Source organism: Heptranchias perlo, chromosome 24 (genome assembly GCF_035084215.1).
Source record: "Heptranchias perlo isolate sHepPer1 chromosome 24, sHepPer1.hap1, whole genome shotgun sequence".
NCBI lineage: Eukaryota > Metazoa > Chordata > Chondrichthyes > Hexanchiformes > Hexanchidae > Heptranchias > Heptranchias perlo.
The window spans coordinates 23,967,094-23,983,354 of NC_090348.1; the positions used below are offsets into that span (position 1 = coordinate 23,967,094).

At 40.2% G+C, this 16,261-nt stretch overlaps 2 protein-coding genes across 2 annotated transcripts in view; both read right to left on the reverse strand.

The window, feature by feature from the left end:
• Window positions 1–3,523, reverse strand: part of LOC137341620 (bromodomain-containing protein 1-like) — a 48,522-nt gene extending 44,999 nt beyond the window's left edge. The window contains exon 1 of the mRNA XM_068004908.1: window positions 3,452–3,523. The gene's annotated coding sequence lies outside the window, so the exon portion shown is untranslated. The remainder of the gene's footprint in view (window positions 1–3,451) is intronic.
• On the reverse strand, window positions 171–15,926 carry alg12 (ALG12 alpha-1,6-mannosyltransferase). Its single transcript, XM_068004918.1, has 9 exons — window positions 15,407–15,926; window positions 15,140–15,272; window positions 10,568–10,741; window positions 9,166–9,360; window positions 8,956–9,061; window positions 6,596–6,817; window positions 4,663–4,832; window positions 3,452–3,527; window positions 171–2,125 (listed from the first exon to the last, which is right to left on the reverse strand). Exons 1-9 carry the CDS (start codon window positions 15,569–15,571, stop codon window positions 1,876–1,878), a joined length of 1,491 nt encoding a protein of 496 aa, XP_067861019.1. The 5' UTR covers window positions 15,572–15,926; the 3' UTR covers window positions 171–1,875.
• Between the last annotated feature and the right edge of the window lie 335 nt (window positions 15,927–16,261).

The following is a 16,261-nucleotide window of genomic DNA, read 5'->3' on the forward strand; positions in this document are numbered from 1 at the left end:
ACATGCGACGCAGAGGCACATAGGCAGTTTGTGGTTATCGCGGGTGGCACTATTCACAGCGATGATATTGAGCTGCTTCCTAAAATTGGAGAGGATAGCCTTGCAGGAAGTTCTAGAAGTAATGAGTTGTGGATTCGTTGGTTAGGATTGAAGAGACGATGCTACAACTGTACAAATATGTCCACTTTTAATAGCCTGGTTGTATATGTGGATCTGCGGAAAAGATCCATATTATAAATACTGGTATTATAGTCTGGTATGGAGAACGTTCTTTTGAAAGTTTCAATTTAAAATAAATACAAGCACTGCAATCAATGTGCACATAAATACAATGAATTTATCATTGTGAGAATATTCATTTATGTTGATCCCATATTAGATGAACAATAGATAACTTAAGCAACTCTCACCAGGAGATTTAGTTTTCTTGGAAATGGACCAAGGCTGCTTCACAACTGTAAAAATGGTAATGAAATAGAAATGCCATTCTTTTAAAAACTAACCTGGATGCTCATAATCTTTTCTCCCCCATTTGAAGGTAACAAAACTTTTGCAAACGCCAGTGATTTTCTGAGAGATTATGGCGCCTTTGGAAGTGATTGATTTCTATTCAAGTGGCTCTTTTTAAGATAAAACTTATTACAGATCCAGATTGTCAAAATGATTTGCTGTGTGTACCTGCAACAAGGCTACTGTCTCAGATTTAAACAAATGTATAGTATTGAATTCCCCTAGTAGTATCGAATACAGCCATAAATGATCAACCATAGAGTTCAGAGGTATGAATTGGACATTCCAATATGCCAAGTTGTCTTTTTATACCACGTGGAATAATTTTATATTTACTGATGCATGTCAGAGGTGCATACGATGGCATCTCAAGGGCTATGTATGAAGTTTAAATCTATGTTCCCATTAACTTTGCAAAAATCTCAAGTTACTAATGCTAACAGTATTTTGATTTAGAATTTATCCGCCAAGATAACAAGCCCTTTCCAAACCTCTAGACTCTCAAAATGCAAACAGGACAAAGCAACAAATAAGAAATATATAAGCTCAAATAGAAATGAGTTGACAGAGGTTGAGGCTTGCTTTTGCAACCCAGGTCTATGCTGCATTTATCAAAAATTTCAGTTCAAAATATGAATAACTTTACCAGTAAATCAGAGGACCAGTATAATATTTAGTCCTATGACTCAAAAACAACTTTAAAATGTTCCAGTTACTATAGACTACACTGAAATAGTTGTTTTTATTGTTTCAATTCCATCCAATAGGCCATGAGTGTGATTTACTGCTGCTTTTTGGCAGACGAATGTGGAAAAGAGATTGGACAGCTATACAAATCAACCTGTCTTATGTGCAATACAATTTGTATTACAGCAATGCATAATTATCATGAAATCATGTTGTGCAATAAATGCTGCACTTCTGAAAGACATACAGGGAATAAAATTCCACTTCTGCACTCGTCAATATGTGATTTTCTGCCCATTCACTTCAATAGATGGAAAATTATAGGCTGGCAAACGCAGAAGCGGAAATTTTATCCCATGCAGTTTATTGTAAAACTGAGGAAGACACGATGCAGGTTTTAAAATCAGGAAGGAAACTGGATAGGTGTGGAAACGCTAAGTAGAACTAGAAGTAATTGTGCAATTAGACTATGTCTCATGTTTTTTAGCTTGACAAGTTAAGGAGCAACATCCTCACACATGTAGTTACCTTATTTCATAGGCGCCCACTTAGCACGGTGAATTAAGATTTTGTGCAAGCACTGAAAAAGCAAATAGTCCCTGTTTATTCAAGAATCTATCAGGATTTTGTCTGCGAGTCTTAAATATTGAACAGAATGACAAAATGGGCTGGATATTTTTATCCTTTTCTCATATTCTCATGATGTGTGTATATTTTTTCTAATGCCACTAATTTTATTTCAATTTTAATGTAAAATGGAGGTAGTTGAGATATGTTAAATCCAATTCCACTAAAGCCAGAAATATTAAACATTATTCTATGGGTGTTTCTGTACCGCGATACATAGGTTGGGTTCATTTCCATTAGGTAGTGTGTATGTGCATTACTTTCAACATCTCCCGGCTTAAGATCTTCCCTCTTATCATACCTATATACCAAAAGGAAAAAAAAAAATCAAAATTACAGAATCTTTTCATAGTAAAACACTAAAACAAATTTAAGCCAGATTTTTTGAATTTCTTTATAACGCAATATCAAATTTAGAGATTTTAAAACTACTAGTCCTGAACCATTTTTTTCTTCCCAGTAAAGACAGTTATGTCCTATTTATGGGTGGAATTCTTGAATACTCATGGACGTCATGGGGGAAAAGTTCGATAGGCCTATTATTAGGCACAGGTAGCGTGATCCGCTATTAACCCGCGCCCAATGGCCCCTGCGCAGGCAGGACAAGAACTTTGTCCTGCCTCAGTACTCACAGTCAATCTGCATTGAAACCTAGGCCTTGCATGTCGATTCAATGCAATTTGCACTTTCCACTAGCAGGGGGAGCCCCAATCACTTAAAAGGGAGGATGTCTCTTCAAATCTCAAAGATAGCCGGTACATGTTATTTGCTAAAATAAAAATGGTCTGCTGTCTGCACAGAGTTTGAACGGAGATCAGACATCGCACACGTAAAACACAGATGCAGGTCCCGTCCTTGTATTTACACAATGATGAGTTATGTTAAGACATTGAATAAAGGTTGCGCATTACTAAATCCCAATCCTCCAATCTGCATGCCAGACCTTGCCAATCTGAGTTGGTATCAGGCCTGCAAGAGTGCGTGCACCAAGGTTCTCTGCTGATGCACTACAGGCCTTGGTGCAAGAGGTGGACAGAAGGAGGGACATCCTATATCTGCGGGTTGGGGGGGCAAATGGCCCTCCAGACATATGCCCAAAAGGCAGTGGAAGGCAGCAGGGGACGAAGTCAATGTCAGGCGCACAGCACCACAAAAATGGATACAGTGCAGGAAGAAGTTCAATGCTTTGACACGAGTGGTCAATGAGTGGGAACCCATGCTGATTCTCCTTTCCCCCCACCCCAAAATTAGGGACGTTGATGCTAATTGCATCTTCACTGCCACCCAGGATTTGAACCTTTAATTTTCTACTGAAAACATTGGTATAAAATTTTCATTTGCAACATCATACAAAACAAATGTTTACTGATTCTGATATGGACAGTAACATTATACATTTGTTCGATGGTTGGTCTGAGCTGTATCATTAAAAGATAAAGAAAAATGGACAAAATAGAATACAAATGAAATGAATGGAGGGGAACTGGAGAACAAAAGGATGGGAGGGTGTGGGGGTATTAAGCAACAAACATGGCAGATTATTCCAAGCAAGAGAAGGCATTTGCTTCATTGGAAAATTCTGGTTACTATTAAAAAAGTGTTGAATATCCATTAGGAAATAACTCACCTCCAACTTCGATTGAGTTCAAGAAATCGGGAAACACCGGTCTGTGCAGAAGCCACATCAATATGCACTGAAACAGCTGCAGGGAAAGATGAAGGTGAGAGTGATGCTAGGAAAAATCCCCTCATCAAACATTCACTTGACAATAATTTCAGAACCATCATTAAGCAACATTCTGCTTTCAATATGATCATTTAATGAAATCAGAATGTATAGGATATAGAACATACTGTGTTTTAAAAACAATCGAAGCCACCAAGAGTTAGTCATAAAAAACAGGTGACAAGAGGCAAAATAATTTAAGACTAAGGAAATATTATGAAAAATGTAGAGATATTGACTGTAAGATAAGTGGAATGATCATGTTATACTATTATTTTGTTTACATCAAAGTCCTACAAACAGCAAATGAATGATAATCTGTTTTTTGTGGTGTCAGGTGAAAGAGGAACATTAACCAGGACCAGGACACTGGGAGAACATTTTTTTTAATATCCACCTATACAGGCAAACAGGGCTTTGAATTAGTTTTTCACCTGAAAGAAGGCTATTCAGACAGTGCAATACTTCCTCAATACTACACTGAAAGGTCAGCCCAGATTATGTGCTCAAGTCCTTAGTGTGGCTTGAACCCACATCATCTGATTCAGAGGCAAGAGTACCAACTGAGACAAGTTGACACTTGTTAAATCTGTAATGAGCTACTTACAATAAGCAGAATATTTGGACAGGCATGTACAGAGCACAATTCATGTAAATGCAGCATTTCCTTTCTTTAATGTTGTTATATCAATCTCACTGCAGTCAAACCTATGATCTTGGTTTGCCTATATCTTAATTTGCAAAGGCTGACATTAGGCATCCCCTAAAAGGAAGACACCACTAATAGTAAATGGACAACCTGTCCAAACTAAAAGTTGTTACCCCTGAATTTATTTTTACACAATTGTAAAATTGGTGTCGATAAAAGATTCAATATCCTGCGGTGCCCGCTGATCGTGGGAAACTTGTAATGAACCAGTGGATACCACATGCTCGTATACCACAGTCACCTGGGCATGTACTAAAGATCAAAACATGGGTAAGCAGTTGTAGCAACCTCCCCAGTCACCTTCCACATCCTGCATCTGTGTACAATGGATTTCACTAGGTGGTTGGATTTCACTAGGCGGTTTGCCTATATCAAGGTTTGTTATCATAGCAGGGTTACAGACCTGTTGTTGGAGGCAGAGTTTCATGTAGCTTTTGCATAGCGACTCCACCAGGGTAGTTGTAGTGGGATATATACAGTAGCATCCCAGTGTAGCAGGCATTTGCTACTAGATGTGCAATCACAGCAAAGGATCCTAATTTGTACAGAAAGGATTTACGGTAATTGATCATTCTGTGCAACAAAAGAAACATGAGTAATTAGTGATGTGCTTTTACTACTCATTACACTTAGGAACACAAGCACAGGAGTAGGCCATTCAGGTCCTCGAACCCATTCCAACATTTAATCAGATCTTGGCTGATCTGTACCTCAACTCCAATTACCCGCCTTTCTTTCAAGTCCCTTCATACCCTTACCCAAAAAAATTCTATCGGTCTCAGTCTTGAAAATTTCAATTGACCCTACCATCCATAGCCTTTTGGGGGAGCGAGTTCTGGATTTCCACTGCCCTTTGTGTGACAAAGTACTTCCTGATTTAACTCCAAAATGGCCTAACTCTAATTTTAAGATTATGCCATCTTGTTCTGGATTCCCCCACTGGAGGAAATAGTTTCTCTGCATCTACCCTATCGAATCTCTATCATTTTAAGAACACAAAGAGATCACCCCCTAACCTTCTAAACTCAAAGGAATAAAAGCCAAGTTTATGCAACCAGCCCTCATAATTTAACTCTTTAAGCCTTGATATCATTTTAGTGAATCGGCGCTGTATCCCTTCCAAGGCTAGTATATCTTTCCTGAGGTTGTGCCCAAAACTCAATGCAATACCCCAGACGGAGTCTGACCAAGGCTCTGTACAACTGAAGCATCACTCCTTCACTTTTAAATTCCAACATTCCATTAGCCTTTTTGATTACTTTTTGTACCTGTGCACTAGCTTTTACTGATTTATGTACATGGACACCTAGATCCCTTTGCTTCTCCACAGCTCCTAGTCTCTCACCGTTAAGAAAATATTGTTTTGATTTTCTCAGATCCAAAGAGGATGACCTCACACTTTCCCCCCCCCCTGTTGAACCTCATCTGCCATAGTTTTGCCCACTCACTTAGTCTGTCTATGTCCCCTTGTAACTTCCTGCTCCTATCCATGCAACTTACTGTGTCTCCTAACTTAGTGTCATCTGCAAACTTGGATATACAACTCTCTATTCCTTCATCCAAGCCATTAATATATAGGGTGAAAAGCTGAGGCCCCAGTACAGATCCTGGAGAACGCCACTTGTCACATCTCACCAATCAGAGAATGAACCCTTTATCCTTACTCTCTGTCTCGTATCTCCCAACCTTTTGTACCGGCCCATGTCATAAGGCTACCTCCAATTCCGTGCACTCTTTTGCGCCCTTATACAACAATAGTTCATAGATACTGGGTATCATTCCAGTTCATCCACAAGCACAAAACGGGTAATTTTTTCTTCGACTGCACTAGGTTTTTATAAAGACTGGAGCTCAGAAATTTGTTTCTCATTTCTCTCTATATAATATAAAAAGTTAGAGCACTTTGCCATCCTGATTGAAACTAATGCTGCAATAGAATATAAATTATGCAACAAGGGTATAAATAAAATATTGTACATTCCCATACAAGGTCTTTGCTTTTTTTTCTTTATCCATCTCAGTCTTTTCCAAAAGTAATTAAATGGGCACCTATCTGCCCCTTTGGTTGGGGAATAATATTTGGAGCAGGATTATTATGAGGGAAATAATAATGAGAACAAATTAACGCATACTTATTCAGTGTTGCACAGCTAGATAGAAATCCTTACAGCATATGCCAATGCGGCCTTAACGATCCTAATAAAACATGCTAGTAATGCAAGACTAATTTTATTGCACTATAAATGTCTAAAATCACCTATATAACATTCGCTTTACAAAAAGTGCAGTCAACTTAAACTCTTGACTTTTTAAGGACAATGTAATTGAATACTTACAGGTATGAACACCCTATTGCTGCAACGACATTCAAGACAGGAAAAGTGTAGATTATGAAGCGCAACTCCTTGTGAGGTAGGAACGAATACAAGAAGATGAAACCAAGTGTCGGAAAGAGTAGCCTCCAGCTCCTCCGGTCCCGAGCCCCAAGAGGCAGAAAAATTATACTGCAACCAAGAGCACGAGGCAGTACCGAATAAAAATACCAGAAAAAGGGTGATGTCTAAAAACATTCTCAGTCAAGGAAACACAAAAAATTGTAATCTGTTACTTCAGCCATTAAACTCAAAAAAAAATCATAGCATCTTATAGCACAGGAAGCAATTCGGCCCGTTGTGCCTTTAACGGCTCTTTGAAAGAGCTGTCCAATTTAGTCCCACACCCTAGCTTTTTCCTCATAACCCTGCAAATTAGTTCTTTTCAAGTACGTGTCAAATTACCTTTTGAAAGTTCCTATGGAATCTGCTTCCACCACCCTTTCAGGTAATGCGTTCCAGATCTTAACAACCCTCTGTGTGACATGTATCTACATTTGAGGAGCCAGCAAGTAACACTGCAACTATTATTGTGCAAATTTACAGTCTATCTAATGGAAATCAATTAAAATTAGCCAAGTATACTGCAGGATTATCAAGCCCATAGAACTGAATTTAGCCTCAAACTTGAAATAGTCACCTTTTCAAATTTCCTTCCAGTGACAACTTCCAAGTACTCCCAGGTCAGATATGGTATGGATTAGATGCAGAGAAAAGCTCCCTCGTCTCTGTTCCAAAAATGTGTTTTTTTCCCCACAGGAAGTAGTAGGCAGAGTGACATTTCCCAGATCTGCCATACTTGTGGCTCCCTGAAGTCAGATTGCCAGTGAGTGCCAAATTATGGAAAGTTTTATGCTGTGGATTCATGCCCATTAGCAATTAGAATGATTGCACAGGCGCTTATGGCCAGAAGGCAACAGAGATTTTTGTAACATCGGTCGGTCTGCACTGGATTTGAACCCCCACCCAAGAGGTAAAAGGACAGGGCGTTTAACTCATGGCACCAACTAGTTCCACTAACATCACTGCTAAATTTAAACATTTTTTTTTTAAAAAAGCAATCTGTATCTCAAAGCAATTCGGTACTGAGAAGCACAACACTTTGTTGAGTAATTCACACTTCTCTGAATGAATCAGAACGCCACAGTTAGCACCTTGATAAATGCAGTGAGGCCACCATTTTTAAGGGTAAATTTTACGATTACGCATTCCCGGCACATAGCTTCATCTGCCAGAAATTGCATATAAGGAATCATGCACTTCTAGCTCATGATTTTTGGCTTACTAATTTTAATGGATGGAAAATCATGGACTGCACACACCCAATTTCCTAAAATGTGTTCCCAGCAGGCGAGGCCATTTCAGATGCATGCAGTTAGAAAATTTACTCTTAAAGGTTTATCAAAAATCTTAAAATGTGACAAAACTTTGTAAACACTGAGTTACAATTGGGGTGAAATTGCTGCCTTCATTAATTTTAGGGTAATGCTGGTGTAAAGTGGTAGAAAGTGGTAGAAAGTGACTCCACCCACATAGCTTTATAATTACTGATTATCCTCAAAGTCATATGGGAAGTAAGAGCCCAATAATTTTTTTCTCTTGAACCTAATACTGACAATATAGAGATAATGGGGGTGATTTTAAACCCCAAGAATGGGCGGGTTGGGGGCGGGTGGGAGTTGAAAATAGTTGTTTTTTGACTCGCGACCGCAACCCGGCTTTATTTCCGGGTTTAACGTCTGCGCGGAAAAGTACAGGCTTCCCACCGGGAATGCAAAGTCCGAACATTTTGCGGTCGTGACCCAAAAAGACAACTATTTTCAACTCCCATCCGCCCCCAACCCACCCGTTCTTGGGGTTTAAAATCACCCCCAATGAATGTCTGGGAGTAATCATAAAGGCAATAATCTGATTGCACGGATGAGGTGGTATCATACAAGCTCTCGTGATTTATAACCTTCAGTTAAACTCCAAGATAAGATTTTAGTCTGGAAATCATTCTAGTTCGTGTTGATTTTTTTTTTGCTGGCAACTGCTGTTATGGTGACGCCAACAGCCTTTGCTCTTCATGTCAATGTGTGATTACACTCGCATTGATGGATGAACCATTATTAAGTTGCAAGTTATCGAGAGATAATCATCGATTGCATGGAAATAAGACAGTCAGCGTATCTCATATTTAGCCTAATATGTAGTAGGACTGTATTTTGTTTAAACTATATATTCCCAGTGAAGTCAATCACATTTAAAATAAACATTTTCCACTTTTTCTGAATTTGCTTTTGAGTTCTTCTATAGTGTAATCTGAAGGCTGCAAAAAGGATAGTCCCCATTTGGAGCTCTTATTCAAGACTGTGTTGTACCAAAGTACTTCTCCCTCAGGCCATAGGAGGCGTCTCCAAAATATAGAATCCACACACACAGTTAGACCTGAAAGGAAACATGCTGGAATGTTAATAGATGTGTTTATTTAGTTGCATGGACAAGTCTTTAAATTCAAGTCCCTGTCCAAGAACAAACAGTATGTTACTTACCCAACCACACTAAACCAGCTGGTACTGCATGGCACAGACTTCTGAAAACAGAAATATGATGGTTCACTAATGATAGCAGCAGCATGAGGCCCAGGAAAATGCAAAGTTCGGATCGGAACACAATGATAGATAAAGCAGAAAGCCAGATAAAGGTGCCATGGTTCTGCTGCATCCAGGCAGTAAAAGCCAAGAGAACTGCAACAAAGATGAAATATACAACTGTCAAATTAGTGTGCTCCTTACAGGCTACATGCCTATAAAAATGTTACAAGAATTTTTTTAAACCTTCGCTTAATTTGCACATCAACATTTAATCCATTAGAGCAATTTAAAATTTTTATTTAGTCCAGCATAGTTCCATTGTTACATGTACGGGCTCGATGGGCTGAATGGCCTCCTTCTGTGCTGTAACCATTCTATGTATGTATAATCTCACTCACCACCTTCAGGTGTCAGCCTTGGCTCAGTGATAGCACCTTCTCTGAGTCAGAAGGTTGTGGTTCAAACTCCACTCCAGCACTTGAGCACATAATGTAGGCTGACACTATGCTGCAGTACTGAGGGAGTGCTGCACTGTCAGAGCTTCCGACTTTCTCGGATGAGACGTTAAACCGATGCCCTCTCTGCTCTGTCGTGGAAATAAAAGATAGCATGGCACTATTCAAAGAAGTTTTTCTAGTTTTCTGGCCAATATTTATCCCTCAACCAATGTTACTAAAAACAGGTTATCTGGTCATTTATCTCATTACTGTTTGTGGGACCTTGATGTGTGCAGATTGGCTGCCATGCTTCCCTACATTACAACAGTTACTATGCTTCAAAATAATTTAATTGTCTATTAAGTGCTTTGGGGCGTCCTGAGGTTGTGAAAGGCACTATATAAATGAAAGTTCTTTCTTTTTGTAATATATTGGATTTCAGTCTATTAAGCTTCTAATTTCAGGTGATACTGTATAGTAGGTGTAAAAAATGGAGTCTGCTCCAATCTGAGCCTTCTGTATCCCCCCCACCCCCGGTTCTGCTAAGGTTTGAGCCATATGATAGAAACCACTTCAATTTCATACGTTCCATTATTTTACTGTGTTTCTATGAAATGTCAAGAAGCACTAGGAAAGATTATGAATGGTGCAAAATAAATATATTTCCATCACTACACTGTTTCACTGTATTTAAAGAGATTGTTAATAAATATATTATAAAAGCGCTCTCAACTTATTGCCAAAATGGAATTATATACACTCATATTTCAGAATTCATGCTATTTTCTGGACATTACTATCCCCACTATAAATATGAAATATAGTTCATACACTTCCAAGTTTATTGTAGTGGCAAACCAGGTTACAGTAGACCCCATCTCCACAAAAGAATAAACAGTAAAGAATTACGAAGCTACACTCACCAATAGGAAATGCAAATATATTTGGGAGGGTTCTTGAGCAGTAGAAGAGAAGATGAAACTGAGTTGCTGAGATCCAACAGTAGAAACAAGCTACTGTTGAGCCAAACTGTTTCCTAACTTCTTTCTGAAGCTTCCACAGTGCATAAATCACACAGAGACCCAGGCATCCTCGGACTGTTTAAAAAAAAAACAAAGGAAGGAAGCTGAACACAATTAAATATGCTTTTGTTAATAGCAATTACATCTCTGGTAGATTTAGAACACTTCAACGACAACTCGTACTTATATAGTGCCTTTAACATAGTGAAAGGTCCCAAGGCTCCTCACAGGAGCAATTATCAAACAAAATTTGACACCGAGCCACATAAGGAGGTATGAGGACAGGTGACCAAGAGCTTGGTCAAATTGATAAGTTTTAATGAGTGTCTTAAAGGAGAGGGGTAGAGAGATGGAGAGGTTTATGGAGGGAATTCCAGAGCTTGGGGCCTAGGCAGCTGAAGATCAAAATAAATGGAGCACATAGTCCAGTTAACCCCCTATTTGTCAACTGGAACTACTCATTAACAAGAAATTCTATCAATTCTTCCACTTTCAATTCTCTGGTACCCACTGACTTCCAGATTATACTTGTTAATAGAAGAGAGGCCATGTCGAAAAATAGGAGCAAGGCCATTAAGATAGCATAGGGTTAAAACTCAATTTTGTGTCAATATTATGCAATTCTTAAAAGGCGAGAATTTTTGTGATTTGAAAGTACAAGCCACGAAAGGTGCTTTAAATGATCCTCCATAGCCCATGAAAATAAATAGCATCCTTTTTACTAGGTCAGTGGCTGATTGACACTTATAAGGAAATGTTTCCTCCAACAGCCTCTTCGATTGACAAGTTTTGCAACATGTAATTATTTGATCACAGTTGGGTACCTAGATATATTATCACTACAAACCTCATCAATAAACATTCCAAAAGCCTGGAAAGGAATATTTTTTCACAAGTTAAAAGAAAAAGCAAAGCCCAAATCTTGAAATAGGTACATGAGGTAAACAACATAGCTTTTGATGTCTGATGTGAAAAAGGCATTACTTTATCCCATTTTGTAAGTTGAGTTAATTTGGGAAAAGATTAGTTGGAGAAAGTAAACAAGAGAAAGAGAGCTTTCTGTCTTACTCTATTCAGAGAAAGAATCAGTTAGCCAGAGGCTCAAGCTAAGGTTGAAAGGAAAGGAGTCTAAAGTTACTTAGTTTAGTTGAGAGAGAAAGAGAAGTCGATCTTGCAGAACTGATCAGCTAATTCCGTAATATATGGTACAAAAGATATAGAATAAATGTATAAATACATGAATTAGATAAACAACAACAAACAACAACTTGCATTTATATAGCGCCTTTAACGTAGTAAAACGTCCCAAGGCACTTCACAGGAATGTTATCAAACAAAATTTTGACACTGAGCCACATAAGGACAGGTGATCAAAAGCTTGGTCAGAGGTAGGTTTTAAGGAGCGTCTTAAAGGAGGAGAGAGAGATAGAGAGGTGGAGAGGTTTAGGGAGGGAATTCCAGAGTTTAGGGTCTAGGCAGCTGAAAGCACAGCGCCAATGGTGCTGCGATAAAAATCGAGGATACGCAAGAGGCCAGAATTGGAGGAGCTCAAAGATCTCGGAGGGTTGTAAGGCTGGAGGTGGTTACAGAGATAGGGAGGGGTGAGGCCATGGAAGGATTTGAAAACAAGGATGAGAATTTTAAAATCGAGGCATAGCCGGACCGGGAGCCAATGTAGGTCAGTGAGCACAGGGACTTGGTGCAAGTTAGGATTCGGGTGATAGAGTTTTGGATGAGTTCAAATTTACAGAAGAGAGAGACAGAAGACCAGGAATAACTGATGATTCTGGAAGACTCGCAGAAGGCATAACCTAGATGACATAGCCAGCCCACTGTAAGAAAAAACAACCGCAGATTGGTGTAGGAGAGGATTCAACTTTGACTCAATGGTGTAACCACTTCCAGACAAGGAAGTCATAAGCCTTTTTACTGATACCACAGACTTAAAAAAAAGACAGCTTTTTTTTTTATTCGTTCATGGGATCTGGGCATCGCTGGCAAGGCCAGCATTTATTGCCCATCCCTAATTGCCCTTGAGAAGGTGGTGGTGAGCCACCTTCTTGAACTGCTGCAGTCTGTATGGTGAAGGTTCTCCCACAGTGCTGTTAGGTAGGGAGTTCCAGGATTTTGACTCAGTGACGATGAAGGAACGCCAATATATTTCCAAGTCGGGATGGTGTGTGACTTGGAGGGGAACGTGCAGGTGGTGTTGTTCCCATGCGCCTGCTGCCCTTGTCCTTCTAGGTGGTAGAGGTCGCAGGTTTGGGAGGTGCTGTCGAAGAACCCTTGGCGAGTTGCTGCAGTGCATCCTGTGGATGGTACACACTGCAGCCACGGTGCGCCGGTGGTGAAGGGAGTGAATGTTTAGGGTGGTGGAAGGGGTTTCAATCAAGCGGGCTGCTTAGTCCTGGATGGTGTCGAGCTTCTTGGGTGTTGTTGGAGCTGCACTCATCCAGGCAAGTGGAGAGACTTCCATCACACTCCTGACTTGTGCCTTGTAGATGGTGGAAAGGCTTTGGGGAGTCAGGAGGCGAGTCACTCACCGCAGAATAGCCAGCCTCTGACCTGCTCTTGTAGCCACAGTATTTATGCGGCTGGTCCAGTTAAGTTTCTGGTCAATGGTGCCTCCCAGAATGTTGATGGTGGGGGATTCGGCGATGGTAATGCCGTTGAATGTCAAGGGGAAGTGGTTAGACTCTCTCTTGTTGGAGGTGGTCATTGCCTGTCATTTGTCTGGCACAAATGTTACTTGCCACTTATCAGCCCAAGCCTAGATGTTGTCCAGGTCTTGCTGCATGCGGGCACAGACCACGTCATTATCTGAGGGGTTGCGAATGGAACTGCACAATGTGCAATCGTCAGCGAACATCCCCATTTCTGACCTGATAATGGAGGGTAGTTCATTGATGAAGCAGCTGAAGATGGTTGGGCATAGGACGCTGCCTTGAGGAACTCCTGCAGCAATATAAATGCTATTGTTTGCTTGATTATTCAACTACAAAAGACTATACAAAGTGTAATCCTTCAAACTGAAATTCTAAAACCGAGCAATGTTACCTTATGTTAAATTAAACTGTACTCTTGCAATTTCAAAACCAAGTTTTTGTACTATTTGCGATGGTCACACCGATAACCATGATGTCTTTGCACACATAGAGTTAAGAAAATAAGTGATGGTACAAAAACAACGTTGTGCGCCATTCATTCCTTCATCTCTGGTAAGCCAACAATTAAACTGTTTCCAATCAATGCTGAACTTTCTTCAGGTGACTGGCAGAATATTTCCTTATCATTCAGGTTGGCAATTTAAGACAACCCAATAAGCCACATTTGGCACCACACATTAAACTCTAGACATACAAGATAAATTCCAATATATTTTGTTTATTGATTGTGGCTATTGGGAAATTAGAATTTTCCTAATCATCCTCATCTTAATGTGTAGTTGATTCCCAAAAAATGAATATCCAGTCCTAACACAGGCAAAAAGAGCATTTCTACAGAGACGGTGCAGTACAACCTACTACTCTTCATGCATGTGCCAATATTAACAGTTTTCTTGGGCCACAAACAGGATTAGGAAGTGAAAGCCATGCCCCGATGAGCTGAACCAACAATATTCAGGAATCATTTCCATTTGATTAGAATAGGATTTTTGACAAGATGTTCAGTTACTATAATGATTTACACACTTAAATAATAAACTAGATCAAATATTGAAAGTATTTTCAGTGAGGCAGAAGCAGAGGGTGCAGAGAGATTCCTGATGTGGTATCAATAAGATCACAGCACTAGCTTTATACTCCATGGGGTGTTAGTCAAATTGGAGTGAGAGTGCCTCCTTCAGCGGGTCTCACATACTGTTAGGAACATAGGAACAGGAGTAGGCCATTCAGCCCCTCATGCCTGCTCTGCCATTTGATAAGATCATGGCTGATCTGTGATCTAACTCCATATACCTGCCTTTGGCCCATATCCCAAAAAGCTATCTATCTCAGATTTAAATTTAGCAATTGAGCGAGTATCAATTGCCGCTTTTGCTGTTCACTACAAAAGTGGCAGCATAACTGCAACCTATAACAGATCACTTAAAGAAATGTATATTCTTAGTTATAGTAAAAATAGATGCCTATATTCTATACATGATGTGGAGATGCCGGTGATGGACTGGGGTTGACAATTGTAAACAATTTTACAACACCAAGTTATAGTCCAACGAGTTTTATTTGAAATCTACAAGCTTTCGGAGGCTGAGGAAGGAGGAAGCCTCCGAAAGCTTGTATATTCTATACAGCATATAAAGGGTTCTAATCAAACTATTCCTTGTCTGGTTTAATGCAAAAAAAAAACTAATTATAGTTTTTGCAGAATGTGCTTCGATCATTTTTCCCCTCCAAGATTTTTTTCTCACTTTCGAACCCAACTGCATTGACTGCAGTGCACGACGATTTAACCTGAATTAGACAGTCATACCTAGAAGCTGCGAGTAAAACTTGGACACGTCAAGAGCCGAGAAGATGGAAGCTGCTGGTGCAGATAGCAAGGAAATAAAAAGCGGCCCCACGAAGGTCCTTGGAACAACACCGGGAAACTCGTGGTGATCGTACTACAAAAAAAAAAATGCCAACGAAAGAGCTTCACATCTTTCTCAGGGAGAATCAGAAATTGAAATAATAAAAACAGGAAGAGACGCAATGCGCCCAGAGGAGCTGGTGAACAGCCTCTGGACCCAAGGCCTACCTTCTCCAGGTGCAGGCGGTGGTAGAGCAGATCGTGCGCCGCTTGCAGGTTGAAGCTTTCCTCCACTTTAGTAAAAGGACAGCTCAGCAGGTGGATGGAAGCGGCCAGAGTGACGAGCGCCAGAAGCAGCAGCTCCCTCTGCACAGCCCCGCTCCTCTCAGCCATGTTGTGTTCACGTGGAGAGTCAAGGGGTCAGAGGCGAGTAAAGGACAGGACAGGAGTCAAAGTGATGTAACAGCAAATGCAAACCCAAAGTTATCACCACCGCGCTGCACTTCATAATTAGAACATTGGACACTTGCAAAATCGCTGCCTGAAACAGACTGTGTTCAGCAAATATTTCAGAAGGAATACTGTCGTATTTGGTCTGTGTGTTCATTGCAGAGGCACTTAGTATCCGAATATCCCACAATTCTCCTCGTGCTGGAGATGAGTTCAGGCAGAGTGCTGCACGAAGCAATAAAAGAAAACAAAGCAAATGCAGAACATGACATCCCCCACGTGCAAATACCCAGCGCAGGCCCCCGGAGACTGGTAACAACATCCAGTTCAAAGGAGACCTACACAGGATGTCACTACCCCAGTGTGCATTAACTGCGATTGAGTCCCGAGCTCTCAGTATTTAAAAGCCCGGGCTCCTTTTATGTCATGTTTCTGCATTATCAGCAATAACTCAGTCTGCTTGTTGACTGTACTCATTGTGTTTATGCATTGACTTGCGTTTATGCATGAACTTGTTTGTCTGTATTTATGCATTGACTTGCGTTTGTCTGTATTTATGCATTGACTTGCGTTTGTTTGCGTTTATGCATTGACTTGCGTTTGCCTGTGCTTATGCATTGACTTGCGTTTGTC

Excerpts from the sequence above, each read along its gene's own strand:
- alg12 (XM_068004918.1), bottom strand. The coding sequence starts at position 15,571 with ATGGCTGAGAGGAGCGGGGCTGTGCAGAGGGAGCTGCTGCTTCTGGCG. Across the intron at positions 15,273-15,406 it reads ACCGCCTGCACCTGGAGAAG|TACGATCACCACGAGTTTCC; the intron begins GTAGGCCTTGGG and ends TTTTTTTTGTAG. Across the intron at positions 3,528-4,662 it reads AACTCTGCCTCCAACAACAG|CTGTTTCAGTGCATATTGAT; the intron begins GTCTGTAACCCT and ends CTTTCCCTGCAG.